This window comes from Annulohypoxylon maeteangense (assembly GCF_022496945.1).
Source record: "Annulohypoxylon maeteangense strain CBS 123835 unplaced genomic scaffold GGS22scaffold_5, whole genome shotgun sequence".
Taxonomy (NCBI): domain Eukaryota; kingdom Fungi; phylum Ascomycota; class Sordariomycetes; order Xylariales; family Hypoxylaceae; genus Annulohypoxylon; species Annulohypoxylon maeteangense.
The window spans coordinates 1,167,963-1,183,889 of NW_025953252.1; the positions used below are offsets into that span (position 1 = coordinate 1,167,963).

General features: G+C 48.4%; 3 protein-coding genes across 3 annotated transcripts; 1 reads left to right on the top strand and 2 right to left on the bottom strand.

Moving 5' to 3' along the window:
• Positions 1-776: 776 nt before the first annotated feature.
• On the top strand, positions 777-7,042 carry GGS22DRAFT_158690 (uncharacterized protein). The gene is made up of 5 exons (XM_047960684.1): positions 777-1,387; positions 1,626-2,567; positions 2,626-2,665; positions 2,851-3,879; positions 3,934-7,042. Exons 1-5 carry the CDS (start codon positions 1,385-1,387, stop codon positions 6,564-6,566), a joined length of 4,647 nt encoding a protein of 1,548 aa, XP_047820630.1. The 5' UTR covers positions 777-1,384; the 3' UTR covers positions 6,567-7,042.
• A 2,850-nt stretch (positions 7,043-9,892) lies between these two features.
• GGS22DRAFT_117674 (uncharacterized protein) lies at positions 9,893-12,670 on the bottom strand. The gene is made up of 2 exons (XM_047958139.1): positions 12,408-12,670; positions 9,893-12,342 (listed from the first exon to the last, which is right to left on the bottom strand). Exons 1-2 carry the CDS (start codon positions 12,461-12,463, stop codon positions 10,200-10,202), a joined length of 2,199 nt encoding a protein of 732 aa, XP_047820631.1. The 5' UTR covers positions 12,464-12,670; the 3' UTR covers positions 9,893-10,199.
• Positions 12,671-14,081: 1,411 nt separating this feature from the next.
• Positions 14,082-15,415, bottom strand: GGS22DRAFT_117704 (uncharacterized protein). The gene is made up of 4 exons (XM_047958140.1): positions 14,841-15,415; positions 14,647-14,784; positions 14,259-14,593; positions 14,082-14,200 (listed from the first exon to the last, which is right to left on the bottom strand). The coding sequence occupies exons 1-4, from the start codon at positions 15,163-15,165 to the stop codon at positions 14,186-14,188; spliced, it is 813 nt and encodes a 270-aa protein (XP_047820632.1). The 5' UTR covers positions 15,166-15,415; the 3' UTR covers positions 14,082-14,185.
• Positions 15,416-15,927: the final 512 nt, after the last annotated feature.

Consider the following 15,927-nt stretch of genomic DNA (forward strand, 5'->3'; position numbering starts at 1 on the left):
CCCAATCAACGACATTGCTAAGCTATGTCTCGGTTCTTATTCGATTCAGTCGACCGATAACTTGATCTAGTTGACGTCAATTTACTCACTACGAAAGTTACCCGACTTAAACAGATCCTTGGAACCTTGGAACATCACGAATACCTACATCCATCTGCCAGGGACCATTACGCTATTCTTACTTACATACCTGCATGCATATCCATGTACAGAGGTGCCTTTCAAAAGATTTTACCATAGACCAATCCCTGTCAGCTGTACTGCACAGCTGTCAGTTCAGACGTCAGCTGTATTGCCAACTGCCCTCTCACCTCAGATAAACCGTCGATTTTAACTACTTATTTCTTTTGATATCTAGGCTTAAAAGCCTAAAGATTCACGTATTTATGAATAATACTTGATATTAAATACTTCTAAGAAGTTTCTATTGACTTAGATTCAGAAGTGGTTGTAAAATATCAACTGAAGGTTAAGAGGTAATCGAGGAAAGTTGGCGATATGACCTGCCAGTTGTCAAATAAGAGCTTCCAGCTGGTGCCGCAACTGACAGGGATTGGCGTATGGTAAAATCTTTTGAAAGGCACCTCTGTACTTAAGGTACAAAATAAGAAACTGCCGAATTACTACGGTGCTTCGCCCCTCTAGCCCCCCCAGATGATGACCCCTTACCTAGTACCTTCTGCCGCCCGCCCGTCTTACCGCATGAATTAGTTGCTTTTTTAGATCTTCAAGTATCTGTTCAAGGTACCTTTACAGGGGTGGTGTGGGGAACACTATGACTAAAACCGCATATCTCATATCTCTGGAGGCTCCAGGCTGAGAAACGCGGAGCCACCTGACGACACCAAAAACAGGGCCCCGTGATGGTGTAGTGAATTTCTCCCTTCAACTTTGTAAACTTTGTACACCCCTCTTCCTCATCATTCTCAATACCTAGGTACGACGAGGTACGATGTGACCTATTCGACCGACCTTTAAACTTTATGTTTCTGTTGAAACTTTACACTGTTCAATCATCCGACCTTCCGGCCTTTAAACAGGGCAACGACGTGCTAATAGCACATGGAGAGCTACTCGACTATATGGGGATTATTTCGTAGTTTATGGTCAGGTTGACCGAAGACTACTTCCTCATCTAACTTTTCCCCTATGACTCCTTCCTGATCTTTCAAATTTCCAAGTATACTGTGTACATTTCTAACTCTAAATGTCTCCCTGTACTTTATTTTGTTACCGTCGCCCTATGTCACGCGCGACGTCGATCCTCTTAAATTCGCTCCCTCCTTCTTAAGAGAAACACCTCCAACCACCAGTCTTCCGCTTACACTCACCATATAAGGCGACTCTACTGGCACGAGCCCTCTCGCTTTTTTCATAAGTAAGCATGGTAAGTTGAAACCTATCTCTTCCATTCTTTTATTTAGTCTACAAACCCGAAGATGTCCAAGTTTTGACACCATCACGCCCCAACAACGATTCGTGGGCCTCACCTTTTCTTTTCTGCATATATCATGAATGTCGCTCGTTTCATTCGACTTCTTGGACTAGATAGAACCATAAGGGACTGGACGGCTACGGTACTGTCCGTAATAATGAGTAGTCTGCTAAACTCGCCTCATTCACAGGGCTCGATCAATAAACAAATCTCGCGCTACGAGACGACGGCAGTTTACACCCACCCAGACGCTAAAGTCGACATCGTTCTTGTCCACGGCCTAAATGGCGACCCGGAAAAAACGTGGTCGGCCAAAAACGGGGTATTCTGGCCGTCCGATCTACTCCCCACCTCTCTGAGGGACGCCCGCGCAAATATTCTCGTGTATGGATATAACGCCGATGTATATTCGAAGAAACATGGGTCGAACCCAAGTGACAACTTCATATATATGCACGCGCAGACCTTGGTGACATCCCTTACACATTATCGGAAAGATGAGTTGTCGTCGCATAACCCAATCATATGGGTGTGTCACAGCTTGGGTGGAATCTTGGTTAAGCGCGCACTGTTATACTCGAACGACTTGAGAGCTTCTCAACATGAGGACTATCGATCAATCTACGTGTCTACATATGGACTTATATTCCTTGGCACCCCGCATACGGGTTCTGAAATAGCGGGATGGGGTACCATGTTACAAGGCATGTCAGATGCCGTAGTGCCTAGGACGTTCTTTCAGTCCGAGTCGGTACTACTGAAGACGCTCAAGAGGGATAATGAAACGTTGCAAAATATCAATAACCATTTCCTCGATATATATCAGCGATTCAAAATTCTCATGGCGCACGAAAACCACAAGACGGATATGAAAGGGACCAGGATGCTCATAGTCGATGCACAATCAGCCGGCCCCCAACTTCCGGGCGTGACATACTATGCTATCGAAGCAACTCACTCTGGCATGTGTAAATTTGAAAGTAGGAATGCACCGGGGTATAGAACTATAGCTACGGCTATAAGGGAATGGGTTGTCGACGCGCCGGACGTTATCGCCACCCGATGGAGAGTAGAGGATGATGAAAAATTGGCAAGGGCTAAACACGAAATTGAAGAGAGAATGAAGCCGTGGGTATGTTGACCTCTTAAACATGAACGTTCCTGACGATATCGTATCTAACTTGGAATAGCTTGATTCGCAACGCATCCAGCAGACTGGCCAAGGATCCAGTAGGTCACAAGCACTATCCTTCCTAGAAAACAGCTCAGATCGCTCTCATAACCGATCTTTGAGGAGCTCGTTTTTTGAAGACGTCCAGCTTCCTTTCGAAATAGAGGAGGTCGAGGATCATTCTCAAGAGCACGTTAGACGCTGATAAACGAGGAGCCGTAGCTGATTGTTTTTCTATCTGTAGTTCCACAGCATAATGATACTACCTTATCTTCACCCCAAGATACTTCGCGAATCGATCATCAATCTAGACCGCTCCTCACCGGCCCAGAAACTCCTAACCAGCCGTCGGAAGAGGATTATTTCCCATCTCAGCAGTCTAAATCTGATCATGACCCATCTCAGGAACCTCTTTTTGTTAAACCAACGGTATTTCGCCCCAACACGTACTTCAAAGGCCGGGACAAAGAACTGAAATTACTGCACAAAATGTTAATGGACCGTAAGAGAAGGTCCGTAGGAACATCGTCTGTTCTAATTCAGAGTATGCCTGGCGGAGGCAAAACTCATTTAGCACGACAGTATGTCTTCCAACACCGATACGACTACCAAGGCGGCATCTTCTGGATTCGGGCGAAATCTTTAGAGGAATTGGACTACGGCTACTGGGACATTGCTAAGACAGTAGGCCTCAGCGATATGGCACCGCTAAATCCAAATGGGAGTGTTGATACCCATGAAATGGTGAAGGCCGTTCAAGCGTGGCTAAGTAGCCAAACTGACTGGTTACTCATCTTAGATGGTGTTCATTTTGACCTTCCAGATCTCCAGCATTACATTCCTTTCGCGAAGAATACAAGCATTATCTACACGTCAACCGAGCGAACTCCTGGCGAGGACTACCAATTTGATAACCCTCAAGTCATCGCTCTAGACTCGTTAACTAAGCAGGAAGCTCAAGAATTACTATTTGAGGAGATGGGGAAGAAGAAACCATATACGCAAGACGACCTGAGGCGTGCAGAGGAGCTAGTGGAACTGATGGATCGTCTACCTCTCATGATTCATGTTGCGGCCCTGAACCTGAAGGCTACGAGAGAGCCACTTGCGAAGTACCTAAGGTCGTTCCGAAGTCGTCCGAAGGTAGGTAACCTTCCGGCGTACCGTGCCGTTCGTGAACAACTAGAACATAGAGGAGCCAGTGCTGCACTAAATTTGATGGCTTTACTCTCTTTCTTCGGCACACATATCCCCGTCGAGATGATAGTATTAGGTAAGCATCGAGATCAACCATGATCGTATCTTTACACACTAACGCTTGTAATAGGTGCCAAAGCTTTGGACAAGAGAACTCCTGTTAAATCGGTCGACGCCGAGACTCGGAGGTCTTCTTTGAATAATACATTCAAGATACTTATCGCTTTTGCTCTCGTTGAACGGAATGAGAACAACGAAGCCTCGTCGGCTAGTTCACGTAGTACGAGAAGTGTCGACATGGGTCAGGACAGCCTTGACATACTCAGGGTTCACGGAATTGTTCAAGCATTCTTCATCGATGTCCTTGCTGACGATAGACAAGCTCATTTCTGGCTAGAGCGAGCGATCTGTCTTTTCTGCAAAGCCTTTGACGTGAGCGACCATCGAGTTGATGAAGATCCCCTAACGGGAGTGCCTGAGGATTTCCGAAGGCTCCTCATTCATGGCGAACGGCTACTGGCTCATATTAGTCGATTTGAGAGAAGATATCCCGAACTCGCCGAATGTCGGGGATGCATAGAATTGCGTCTGGGTACTATTAACAAGCGAATCGATCAACTCACTAAACGGATTACGGAAGCATCTAGCCAAGGTTCCGGGGCAGTGATTATCTCTGTTTTCGAACGAACTAACAGTTTATCCGAGGGCGACTCAGAGACGCCCCCGAGCAACAGCAGCATAGTTGAACCGTACATGCTATATGATGAAAGTTCTCCAATAGAATCACCTGCGATATATAGCCCCCTGGATCATCACAACCCATACCATTGGCACGTTACTTTCCCACACAATACATCCCAAGATGACGTGGATTATTCAAGGACGGTTACGCCTCAAGCAGCACCCACGGAAGTTTTCGAATCAATGTCCATGCCAGATGATGATGAAATTACTCGCAGGGTTTTTGGTCCTAACCATCGAACTATTAAGAAGCATGCCTCAAGACGCTACCGCGACCGCGCTGGTTCTTGGAGAGCCGCGTCTCAGATACTCAGCGATCCCCGCGTCAGTATCAGTCGTGAGACAGCAAGGGGCATCATCAACCCAACGACGCTTCAGCAGGTGTTATCAAGACCACGCTCTTCTACTGATAGTATGTCGTCGGAGGCCACCAAAGCACAGTTGACATTGGACAAGATCAATAAGGGATCCCCTTCATTACAACCAAGAAGTGTTGACAGTAATATCGATGCTATGAGTGACAGTATCTTAACCATACGTCCGAGGCTGGTAGCCGGGAGACCATCATACGCCGATCCAAAGGCCGAAGCTACAATTGACGATTATCCAATCTCGACCACGTTCTCTAGCCCCGCTCCATCCCCAGACTCTGCCGCGTTAACAATCCTAAAGCGGAGGGAAAATGACCACTCTGTATCACTGGAAGGTCTTACCCCGATTAAAGTGTCCAGTCCCTTGTCTGCGACTCCGCTCACTACTACATCACTGCCTTCGCCACCATCACCAAGCCCGCCAGTGACACAGCAGCCGTCGTTCCCGGAAGTTAATAAGACTGAGAACATACTCAAACCACCCTCAATACCTTCAAGGTCGCTGTCGAATTCACCTCTAGGCCGAGTTTCAAAACCGCCTTCAAGACCGACATCTGTGGTCCTTTCGCGGTCTGCTCAGTCTAGCCCGGCACATCCCTCTGGCCCATTCTCACCGCCACCTATCCCCATTGAAATAAACACCAGTAGCAGCCTCCGCTCGCCTCCTTCTCCCGGTGCTCACCAATGGGACTCGCACGCTCGACTTTCGCAACAATACATAGCTGAAGACAACGAATACCCGTCTCTCGCACACTCACTCCCATCAATCCGCCCACACACCAACCTCCCTTATCCACATACAGTCCATGGTCCACCCGATGATCTTCTCGCATCGGAGCCCCCGGCTCCATGGGTAGCCTCCACGTCTCCGAACTTACACCCTCAAGGCTACTCTAGCCAGCCCATGTCTCGAGACCAGAGTCACCAGTCTGGCCACAGCTACGGCTCCAACAACTCCCTCTCCGCACACAACGCCTCTTCAATCGGTCAGCTGAGCTCCTCTCCCGGCTCACAGATCATGCAGCGACCGCGCTCTCGCCGCCCAAGCGTTGTGGAGACGGAGCCTAGTCCAAGAATCCCAGCCCTCGACCTCGAGCCCATCAATACTAGCTACTCACTATATATGGACTCAAGCCGTGGTCGCAGACGCGCCACCTCAGGCCACGCATCTCGCGCTGAAGGAGCACGGCTATTGTCGAGGTTCAGGCCTAAGAGGCGTGTCAGCGACGACATAGGCGATGGTAGAAGACATCGGTCTGCTAACGGACGACTGGGCCATTTTACTCTAACTAGAGGCTCGAGGGTAGCAGTCGAAGAGGCAAATGGTGCGGAACCGATGGCAAGATCCGGGTCCGGTGGGATACGGCTCGCGGATGGACGGGTTGTGGAGTTCGGATCTGGGGCTCCGCCCACAAGCGAAAGTGTTGTTATGCCTGGATCGGAACATGTTGGTGAGGCTAATGGGAGACCCGTTTCTTCCGTTAGTCCGCCGACAAGACATTCAAGATTTAGTCCGCAGAGACTTAGTAGGAGGGGTAGGACCGGGAGCGGGAGCGGAAGCGGAAGTGGAAGTGTACGCCGCAAGAGAGATAGCCAAGTTTCTCCCGACGTGGGGTTGGGAATCCAGCAACCGCCAAGACGGTCTTCGTGATCTTCCCAGGCTCTCTTACTCGGTATCTTGGGGCTTAGGCTCCGTACATAATCCGCCAAGTTGATACAGAGGAACATCCCTATTCATTCGCTACTCACACCCGGGACTAGTCAAATGCACATATTCACAAATTGGGACGTCGAAGTTACGGTTACGGATTCCATGCATATCAGGTTTTGGAAAAAGAAACAAAAAACGACATTTGAAATTTGGGGCTCTGCATAGCTTAAGGTGTTTGCATACTATACACAGCATTGCGATGGTTGTTGAGAGATTAGGTGTGGGAGGAGATACCACGATTGATTGATTCATTTTTGGCGACGCTTTTGGTGGTTTGGTTTTTTGGTAGTCTGTATGTATTTGGAAGTGTGGAAGTGTGTACGATACGATGCGATTCATGATTTTGGTGGTACACGGCAGGTAAATATGGATGCTGTGTTTATTACAAGATAGGAAATTTGATTATTACCATTTAACGTCTTTTTCTGCTCTTCGCTATGTGTAATGTTTGCTCAAGATATTGTTCTCGTCGATTATGGAAGTTTTGCGCATCGGCTCACGGGCTGAAAATACTACAACTCCAAGCAACCCCGCACCACAAGGCGTTTTTCTGTAGTGGTTGAACCCCCAAGATTACAGCAGTTGCTCACTAAATTTCGGCCGAGGAATCAGCCCTAAATAGCCTATTCCATCTCATCACACAGCCTCCCCCAGGGCTAACATAAACGTGAGGGGGTACGTAATTCCTAGCGCCCTACAGGTATCTATCGACTATCATCAGGATATTCGTTACACAAACAACGCTAAAAGGACCCAGACATAAGGCCTAGCTTACTCCGTAGAAAGCTCCTAACAGGTACCTAAAACAAGATCTTGAATGTCTTACAGGGAGATCCCGTATTATAGCGATAGGCTATAGCGACTCTCGGCGACCTAACCGCGTAGCGTATACACTATAGCATCCCCACTTTACCCCTATTTTAGCGGTAACTTTTAGTTGTGATTACTTGCACTCACTAGTAACCTTGGAACGTTCGATACGAGGAGCTAGGAGTTACTAGGTACTGTTGTTACGTTATACTGTATCGTAAGGCTAGATGGACAGCGAAGCTGGTATAGGCAAATGAAAATGTGAATTTCTCACAGGTACCTAGGTAGATTTAGGGGTTTCTAGATTTCTAGCAACTGTGCTACCGCCGATAAGGGCGTATTTTCCGGATTAAATGCCGTCCAGACATGATCATAGCTTCATTGACGTAGGATTTACTAAGCGCTTCCTCGACTGCTTATATTGATAATGACCAATGCAGCCTTTGAACAATTGGCGACGCTCAATTGCAAAGGTCGATAATACGTGTTGTATTCAAACTTCAGCTATCTCTTAAGATCGCGTTATGTAGGTAACAGCTTGACTACCTAGGTAGGCATGATTTAGGAGTCCGCCTTGTTCTTACAAACATCCTTGACTCTATCATCCCTTTCGCATAGCTAGTTCCTGGCGGCTATACATAAGCACCGGAAACACATTCGTCAACAATTTAATACGTCGAATACAGGGAAACCTCCGTGAAGACAAACCTGTAAGATATCCGTAGGTACCTACATAAGCTACTCCTCGTTGTTACCGCTGGATTTTTGCCCAGTCGCTAGCAGGTCGTATAAGCATACTCCGCCACTATGCGGATAAAACAGAAGCGGAAACAACCGCATTATCCCGCGATCTTCAAACGCATCTGCGTATGATCATATTATACATGCCCGCCAAGCTCTCTGTGTACGCGTAACTAACGTCAGCAAGTATTCCATCGGTATTAGACCGAGCCTATGATAGCCAATCGTCAATCGCTAAACCTCCAATCGACTATTCCAGACAGGTTTCTCGGGGACGTAGGGTGGAAAATAGTCTCGCTCAAGACATGGCTTTCTGTCTAAGGACCCTGCAGTCATCTTGACCCTAAACCCGATCTACAATAGATAGCCTTTTCGATTCAAGATACGTGCGACGCGATCCCGATATCTCTCAGGGTTGAAAACCTTCCGAATAGCCTTCTATCTTCGAATACACTAGTTTTTGTGTAACAACGTCGTTGCTACCGCGTCTACTAGTCCACATCACGATACCGATCTTTTTAGTGCCCACAATCCAAGTAAAAGTATGGTATAATTCTTGCATGCCAAGCACGCACAAAGACCGCAGCTCTTGGCTCTCATGAAACATAGCTCTTCATCTTCGAAGCAGCTAGCCTTCTTCTTGCTGACCATAGCTTACTCCAGGAACCGATTCTTACGACATAGAGGATGTACAAGGACCACAGCCTTTCTGAAAGTCCAGCCATACCTCCCCGGACAGAGGGCTCTACTCTCATCGATGATATTCGATTCAACTAACTCATATAACCAGTAGTTATGAATATAGTTAGTTTGACCGAACGGTCCGAACCCTCAATATACACCTATCAAAAGGCAGTAATATATTTTGGCCAAGTAATACGTCGAAGTAACACCGACTCAGATCATTCAAGATCTAGATAACGTAATCGCTTACTAAGCTCGCGCATGCCCAGTAATATTCAATCCGTGAGCAATAGCGTCCAGTGCTGAATCCTGTTCCAGGAACGCCGTATAATCCTGCTGTCACTGAAGTCCAGATGCTATGATATGTTAGTGATCATCTCACATGCAAATTCATGGGATACGTGAACTTGAGTCCATCCTCTAGGACAATCGCTTCAGTTTTCCTTGAAATGCGATCCCTAGATTTTCTAAACTCAGCTTTCACCAATCAATATGATATCGCATGTTGTATGAAGAGTCAAATGAGTCCTAAAACGTGTTGTTGGTGGCATTTCAGGGGGGCAGACACTTACCAGACCCCAACAATCAGGTCCAACCAACTAGACTAGAAATCAAAGGCAACGAAAACCGCCACTCAGCGGCAGCCACTCCAATAAGAAAACATCAGCCAAAAAACACCCCAAGAAAAGCACCCATCCAAGCCCCCAGACCCGCCAAAAAAACTGTACCAACGGCCCCGTCTCCCGCCCCCCTCAAGCCCCCCCTCCCGCATCCGCAGGAGAGCTAACAGGGCCTATTAGGGGACGGGAGGGCAAACGGTCAATTCGCATAAAAAGCCGAACCAACCCAGCCCCCACCCGTGAATCCCCCCTGGGACCGTTGGCGCGTATCGCGTTTTCCTTTTTATGAAAAAAAGGAAGGATACGTGGGACACCCGAAAAAAGAGGGTGGCCCATTCGATGTACCGCATGGATTACAGAGCTTCAAGGAATGATCTCGCCTTGTGCTCCACCTTGCCGCGCGGAGGATGGGAAAGGAGGGGAATTTGAGAAGGGTTATAGAGAAGTTCGCTGGAACTGTCGAAGTGAGGAATGGAGGTATTAAGAGTATAATTCATCGAATGAAGAGGGGCGAGGGGTCGACAACCTAGACATAAATGGTTTAGCAAGCAAAACACAATAAAGGGGGGCCTGAGTATTATTCGTAATTCACTACCTCCGGCGAGAGACCGCAAGCCCAAACTCCCCAGATGTTAGCATAGGGTATCGGTATCGTACATCGTCTGCACCATCTCTCCCATCAATCGTGCTGCCGTAGTTTATGTATGCCCCTCGAAAGCTATGAGTCGAAGATCACCTTCTTACGGCCTCTTCCTCTACCACTGTCAAGGACGTCCAGCTCGCGATCTATCTCCATTATATCCAGCATCTCGACCTCGACGTCTCTTTCGGTTTCCTCCTGCTGCTGCTCGACATCCGCTGCAGCACTTAAGCTTTCCGCGAATGAAAAGCCGGATCTTGGTCTCGTTGGTAATTGCATAGGCCTTTGTCCCGTCGGTACCGGTGTGGGATTGCTGCTTGTTGATTGTTCGTCAAACAACCCGTCTACCGCAGATCTCGAAGCTTTTCGTCGGGGACCGACAGATAAGTTATAGGCAACGCTTCCGGGCTGCTCCGGTCGAGGATAGACGACGATAGCGCTATTCTCCTTTGCCCGTTCACTTAATCTCTTTCGGCGGCCCATCACACCACCAATTCGGGTTCCGACGACCGTCTCGCTCTCCCTAACAATCACTAGACGAGCCTCGCCGCACACCAACAGTTCAACGGGAAGGCCCTCGTTACCAGATGAGCCTGCGCCACCATTCTCCACAAAACGAACAATAGCACCAACGCCTGTGCAACGTTCGCCCATAAGCCCAACGCTCAAATCATTTAACCGAACCATTCGAGTAGGTTGCGCGCCGCTGAAGAGATTAACACCCCCGCCGACACCCTTACGAATCTGTGCATCCCAGAATTTCAGAACACCGGGTATGACGAAGATATGCTCCGGACCACCAATCCACAGGGCAACGCTTTCATCGGCCGCTGTTGTCGTACTAGCCGGTAGCGGGGTCACCACGATGCCTCCTTTAACGGATGACAGGCGTTCGGGGCCATGGGCAGTTGCCAGAGCATCGCGCCTAGAATGAGGGGTCATAGGTACAAAATCGGAAGCACCGCCAGACGTGCGTTGAGAAGCAGGATTTCGTAAGGGGCTCGTGCCTTCAACATAGCCGGTGACGTTGAATTCCGTCAACGCGTCGCCACGAATGCCGGATGCGGGTCGACCAAACAGAGCAGGACCCTGAGGAGATACACCGTCGATGTCCCAAATACCCCATTGGCCATCCGCAAGTAGAGCGAGAATAGCACGGCCATGGGCGATCCAAGATGCCGCAAGTATCGGTTTTCGTGAGGAAGCGGGTCGGGAGAACGGTGGGTAGAATGATATGAGCCAAGAGCCCTGTGACGGGAAGGGACCTTCGGATAAGTCGTCGGGGGGCATCGAGGCAAGCGCATAATCGTATATCCTAACAGCTTCAGGTGAGGCGTTGCATAGCAGTTGGGTTGAGTGGGTAGGATTGAAGGAGATAGACGTGAGAGGCTTAGGTAGGAATTCGGTTTGGAAGGGTTCGATACGTTGGCCGGTCCTAGATGACTCTTCAAGAGGAACATCCCATAGTCGTAACGCACCCGAGGCTTCGGGGGAGTGCGCGGCTACTACGACTCTTGGTAGTGCTCTAGATTCCGAACGTGATCGTTCCGTTGGCTTGTTCCGTTCTAACGCGGCCTTCGATCTAATGAGAGTCATCGCTAGGCTATCACTGCCCTTTATCTGCCCATTAAGCAGAGTCATCGTCTCCCCCCATTTACCGTTGCCAGCTTTTCCAGCCATTAAACTCTCCTGTAACTCTGCCCTTGCCTTGCTAAGGGGAGAAGGTGGAACAAGAGGTAAAGTCATAAGAAAAACCTCGCGGGTGGCGCAGGAGGCTGCAAACACCATCCTATCTTTCAGGATATCCGTACCTCCCCATGCTGCATCCTCTGCTGTGCATGCCGTTAAAGGCAATGCCGCGAGATTGAGCACGGCAGTGCCGAACTCGAGATCAAGCGTCTGAACGATTTCGGGGTATGGTGCGTCCTCGTCAATATCCTCCTCGAACTGTGGATTATCAACGAATGTTGCTCCCTTTCCAGCTGGTGCGGCATCCTCCTCGTCGGAATCGATAATCATCACAGCATCTGTAGCAGGTTTTCCATTTTGTTTGCCCGTAGGGCCGCGTTCGGCTTCTTTAACAACCTCGGCCTTGAACTTTCGTCCTCCGCGCCAGACAATCGTTATACCATTTTCGTGCCCATAGATGAGAATGGTAGCGCCTTGGGGCGAGAGAACTGGGTAGGTCTGAACGGCGTGAATATGACGAGTGAGGTTATACCTATGAAGCAGAAGATGTTAGAGGAAAGCAATCTAGTATAGCAGATCCAAATCCAAGGTACATACGTGTATTGAATATTCTGTGCGGTCCGGCGGACACGAGGGACCGTGGATGGAGCCATCGTGAGAAGCAGGCAGAAGCTTCAAACGAAGCTGTTGCCGACGAGTGTAGAACTAGGAGAAAGCAGCTCAACGAAACCCGAATTACATCAATAGTCCCATTAAATTTCTTCTCAACACATCGTACGAAGGAATATCAATTCCACGACGTGTTTGTTACTGATGTGGATAGCTGTCGTTGGAATTGAAGTCGCGACTATGGAATTGACTAACGCGACAAGACCAAATCAACCATGTCACATTTTCCAAAATCTCGAGAGCACGTGACTTAAAGTTTGCGCACTGGCCACATAAAAATCAGAAGGAGCGCCTGAAAAAGGTACAAGGTACATCCCACTTATAAGATTACATAATTCAACTTCGACCTCACCCAGGTTTGATACAAGCATATCGAAACACCATCATCAAACTCCCAGCACCGTCACATAGCACCACCAGGCCGGTGCTTATACTAATAGTATACACAAGCGGTCAGGCGACTAATCTACTCTCCAACCACAACCCAGGAGCCACCCATCCCCACCTCCATCAATCAAGGACCCCTAAGATATTCATTCCCTCCGTTTCATCAACGACGATCCCATCGTCATTTCCCGCAGGGTCATCACGAAAGATCGACCTCAACAGCGCAGTCAACCCGCCGCATTCGGTACTTCAGAGCCGAAGAAGCCACGCGCGCGAGGAAGATCGTCGTAGGGGCAACCTAACCCACGATAGCCTAACACACAGCCCGAACCGGGCGACTGTCCAAATCTGGGGATTTCCCACGTTTCCATATCCTGTCCTGCCCTGCCCATTCGGCGTTCGGGAACCCTGGGAGGAAAAAAAGAGGGAAAAAAGACCCTTGGAAAATCATGTCGTCAAAAAGCCCCAGATCTGAAAGATGAGGTGTTACAACCCGACGGCGATATTTCCCATCAACGACGAGTATAATCCCATTGTTTCATCTATAACTCCGTCTGTCTCAAAAAACATTCGTCCAGAAGTTGTCGAGTGTATTACATGTACATTTTCTGGTTTAATTAACTACTACCTAGGTAGGCTAGATACGGCCAAGGGGCCAAAAAGGGTCATAATACAAACGTGGATTATACGTCACTTGACGGCTGGCCATAAACACTTTCCAAAAGTTACTATAGCGTCCACAAGCAAGTGCATAGTCATTTCGGACTATCTGAATAATATACAGCAAAGTCCCCTTCAATGACACTGATGCCTAATCCCCTGTCAGAACTCTTCGCGCACAAGTCAAGGCGGCATTCCTGCTCAAAATTCCGAAGGCCATGTCAAAATTTTCGGCTTGGTCTTCTATTAACTATCTCACGTCTGCACAAAGTGGTTTATAACGCAAATCATCCGCCTAGTGATTCGCCACCACCCCATTTTCATTCAATTGGGCTCGGGCCCTAGTAGATCTCGCGAGAATTCCGAAGTTGATGTCGAACTGCACATAGCCGACGCGGCCAAGTCGACCATGTGCAAAATAAAAGGAGAGGACGGCGTAGGAGGGTTTCATCGGTAAGATCTAAGCTGACGGTCACGCCCTATACTGTGACCCAATGTGTTGTTCCATACACCTCAATACATAATAACGCCTGGGATCGTCGTGTCCGATCGATCATCCAATGACGAATGGCCACCATGAAACGCCGTCAATGCCGATGTGAATAAAAAGTGTTACAAAGCGGAAGTCGTTCATCGTGATATTTGCGATGCGAGGGTTTTCAAGCATTGGTAACCTAGAAAGGGGGGTTAGACCTCGGAGATAGAAGGCGCTGATACGCTGGGATTACATACCCTCAGGATTCTCCGCGAGTAATCTTGGTTGTCGGCGATGCTGCCGTCGCTCATTCGCCGGTTCATAACGGGGTCAAGTCGGGAGTCGGACATCGAAAGACCACCGCTGCTAGAGGGGGGCTTACCACCGCTGATGAACGCATTGACAGCGGCATTTCGTCGGTGCTCCTCTTCGATCTCGGCGTTTCTCTTTCGGCGCATCCAGAAAAAGCCACCTCCAATCAGAGCTCCTACAGCGACAACACCAACAACCACACCACCAGCAATGCCCGCTACGTTAGGAGTCGACTTGTTGTTGTCGGGATCAGATGAGGCGGTAATCGTCTCGATAGTATCTATGACTTAGTTAGCACCAGACCAAGGGGTAATTCGAGAAACGGTATCTTACCAGAAGTGCTAGCTGGCGAAGAAGCGGAGCTAGTCTTAGATGAGCTGCTGGATGAACTGGAAGAGCCGATCTGCGATGCTTCGCCGACAGATACTCGCTTTCCAGTGTTGTAAACAGTGTAGGTATTAAGACCACCGCCTAAGGATAAGTTAGCCGCGCATTCAATCCAATTATAGAAAAACTAGGCCACATACAAGCATCGTCACCGAAACCAGGGCAAGGCTCGGTACATTGGTCGTCATCCACGAGATCGGCCTTGTTAGGGTATTCATCACCACACCAGCAATCGACCGAGTTAGAAGCACCAGCGACAAAGTTCTTCGAACGACACAGTCCTGCACATGCACCCTGCGAGTTGAAGTTATCCGTTGTCTGGTGCGTCATCGTTCCATACGACTTGTAACAACCATGGACGGTATCGGTACCGACTATGGGATCTTGCGCAGCCTTCTCCTTGGTAGCTGTGGATAGGGTGGCGAAGGCCAAAACGGCCGCGACGGTAAATTGGCGGAGAGACATGATGATGACGTTCAAGAGGTGTCGCAAGAACGTAGTCGAAAATTAGTTATGTTAATGTAATGGAGCCAAGAGTCCAATTCTCTCAACCCGATCAACGACAAGAGAGAATGAGAATCAAGTAATAAGCTTGGTTTCAATCTCCTCTAGGGAGTGAGCCGTAGTAGATTTTCCTTATCGTATCGTATTTGGTGGTATCTCAATTTGCATCGACCAACTCGGCTTCGGGAATCAAAAGTTGATGATCACGCGGTCCAATTCATATAGTTGAAGACCAGGCGTATCCTTTGACTATTGTTTCTTCGTCGGGTATCTTTAGTCGTAGCCCGACACGTTTTTTTCCTTCTTTCCGCCCTTTGGAGTGACGAATATGATGAGCGGGTTAAAAGGAACGTGATAAAAACAATAGGGCGCTAAATCAATAAATCTTTGTTAGAATTCGTTGTTCATAGAATCGCCGCCCGCCAAATCTCCTTTCAATAGTTTTCGGGTTGTTAAGTAGTATGTCTAGTAGTGGTCGAAGTGAAGCTAGGAAATGTTCGCGGGAGTGTGGTACACATGAGTCGATGGAAGCGTGTCGGAGAGATCGTGATGATGATGCACGATGTTTACGTTTGATGGAAGGAAATAATAGTGCAGTTGGTTTATTGCTCACCCTTTTTTTCGAAGTTGACGAGGTCAATACCACTAATGATGATGACCTATTGGAAAGGACCTAAGTAATAGAAGGTGTTTGTGTTATGGTGATGGGAGGGGGGAAAGAAC

Bases quoted from the DNA above. Each gene is read 5' to 3' on its own strand.
- GGS22DRAFT_117704 (XM_047958140.1), bottom strand. From the start codon at position 15,165: ATGTCTCTCCGCCAATTTACCGTCGCGGCCGTTTTGGCCTTCGCCACC. The intron at 14,785-14,840 runs GTATGTGGCCTA...ACTTATCCTTAG, and splicing joins TGGTTTCGGTGACGATGCTT to GCGGTGGTCTTAATACCTAC. The intron at 14,594-14,646 runs GTAAGATACCGT...ACTAAGTCATAG, and splicing joins TTCGCCAGCTAGCACTTCTG to ATACTATCGAGACGATTACC.
- GGS22DRAFT_158690 (XM_047960684.1), top strand. The intron at 2,568-2,625 runs GTATGTTGACCT...AACTTGGAATAG, and splicing joins AAGAGAGAATGAAGCCGTGG to CTTGATTCGCAACGCATCCA. The intron at 3,880-3,933 runs GTAAGCATCGAG...CGCTTGTAATAG, and splicing joins CGTCGAGATGATAGTATTAG to GTGCCAAAGCTTTGGACAAG.
- GGS22DRAFT_117674 (XM_047958139.1), bottom strand. From the start codon at position 12,463: ATGGCTCCATCCACGGTCCCTCGTGTCCGCCGGACCGCACAGAATATT. The intron at 12,343-12,407 runs GTATGTACCTTG...TCTGCTTCATAG, and splicing joins GCACAGAATATTCAATACAC to GTATAACCTCACTCGTCATA.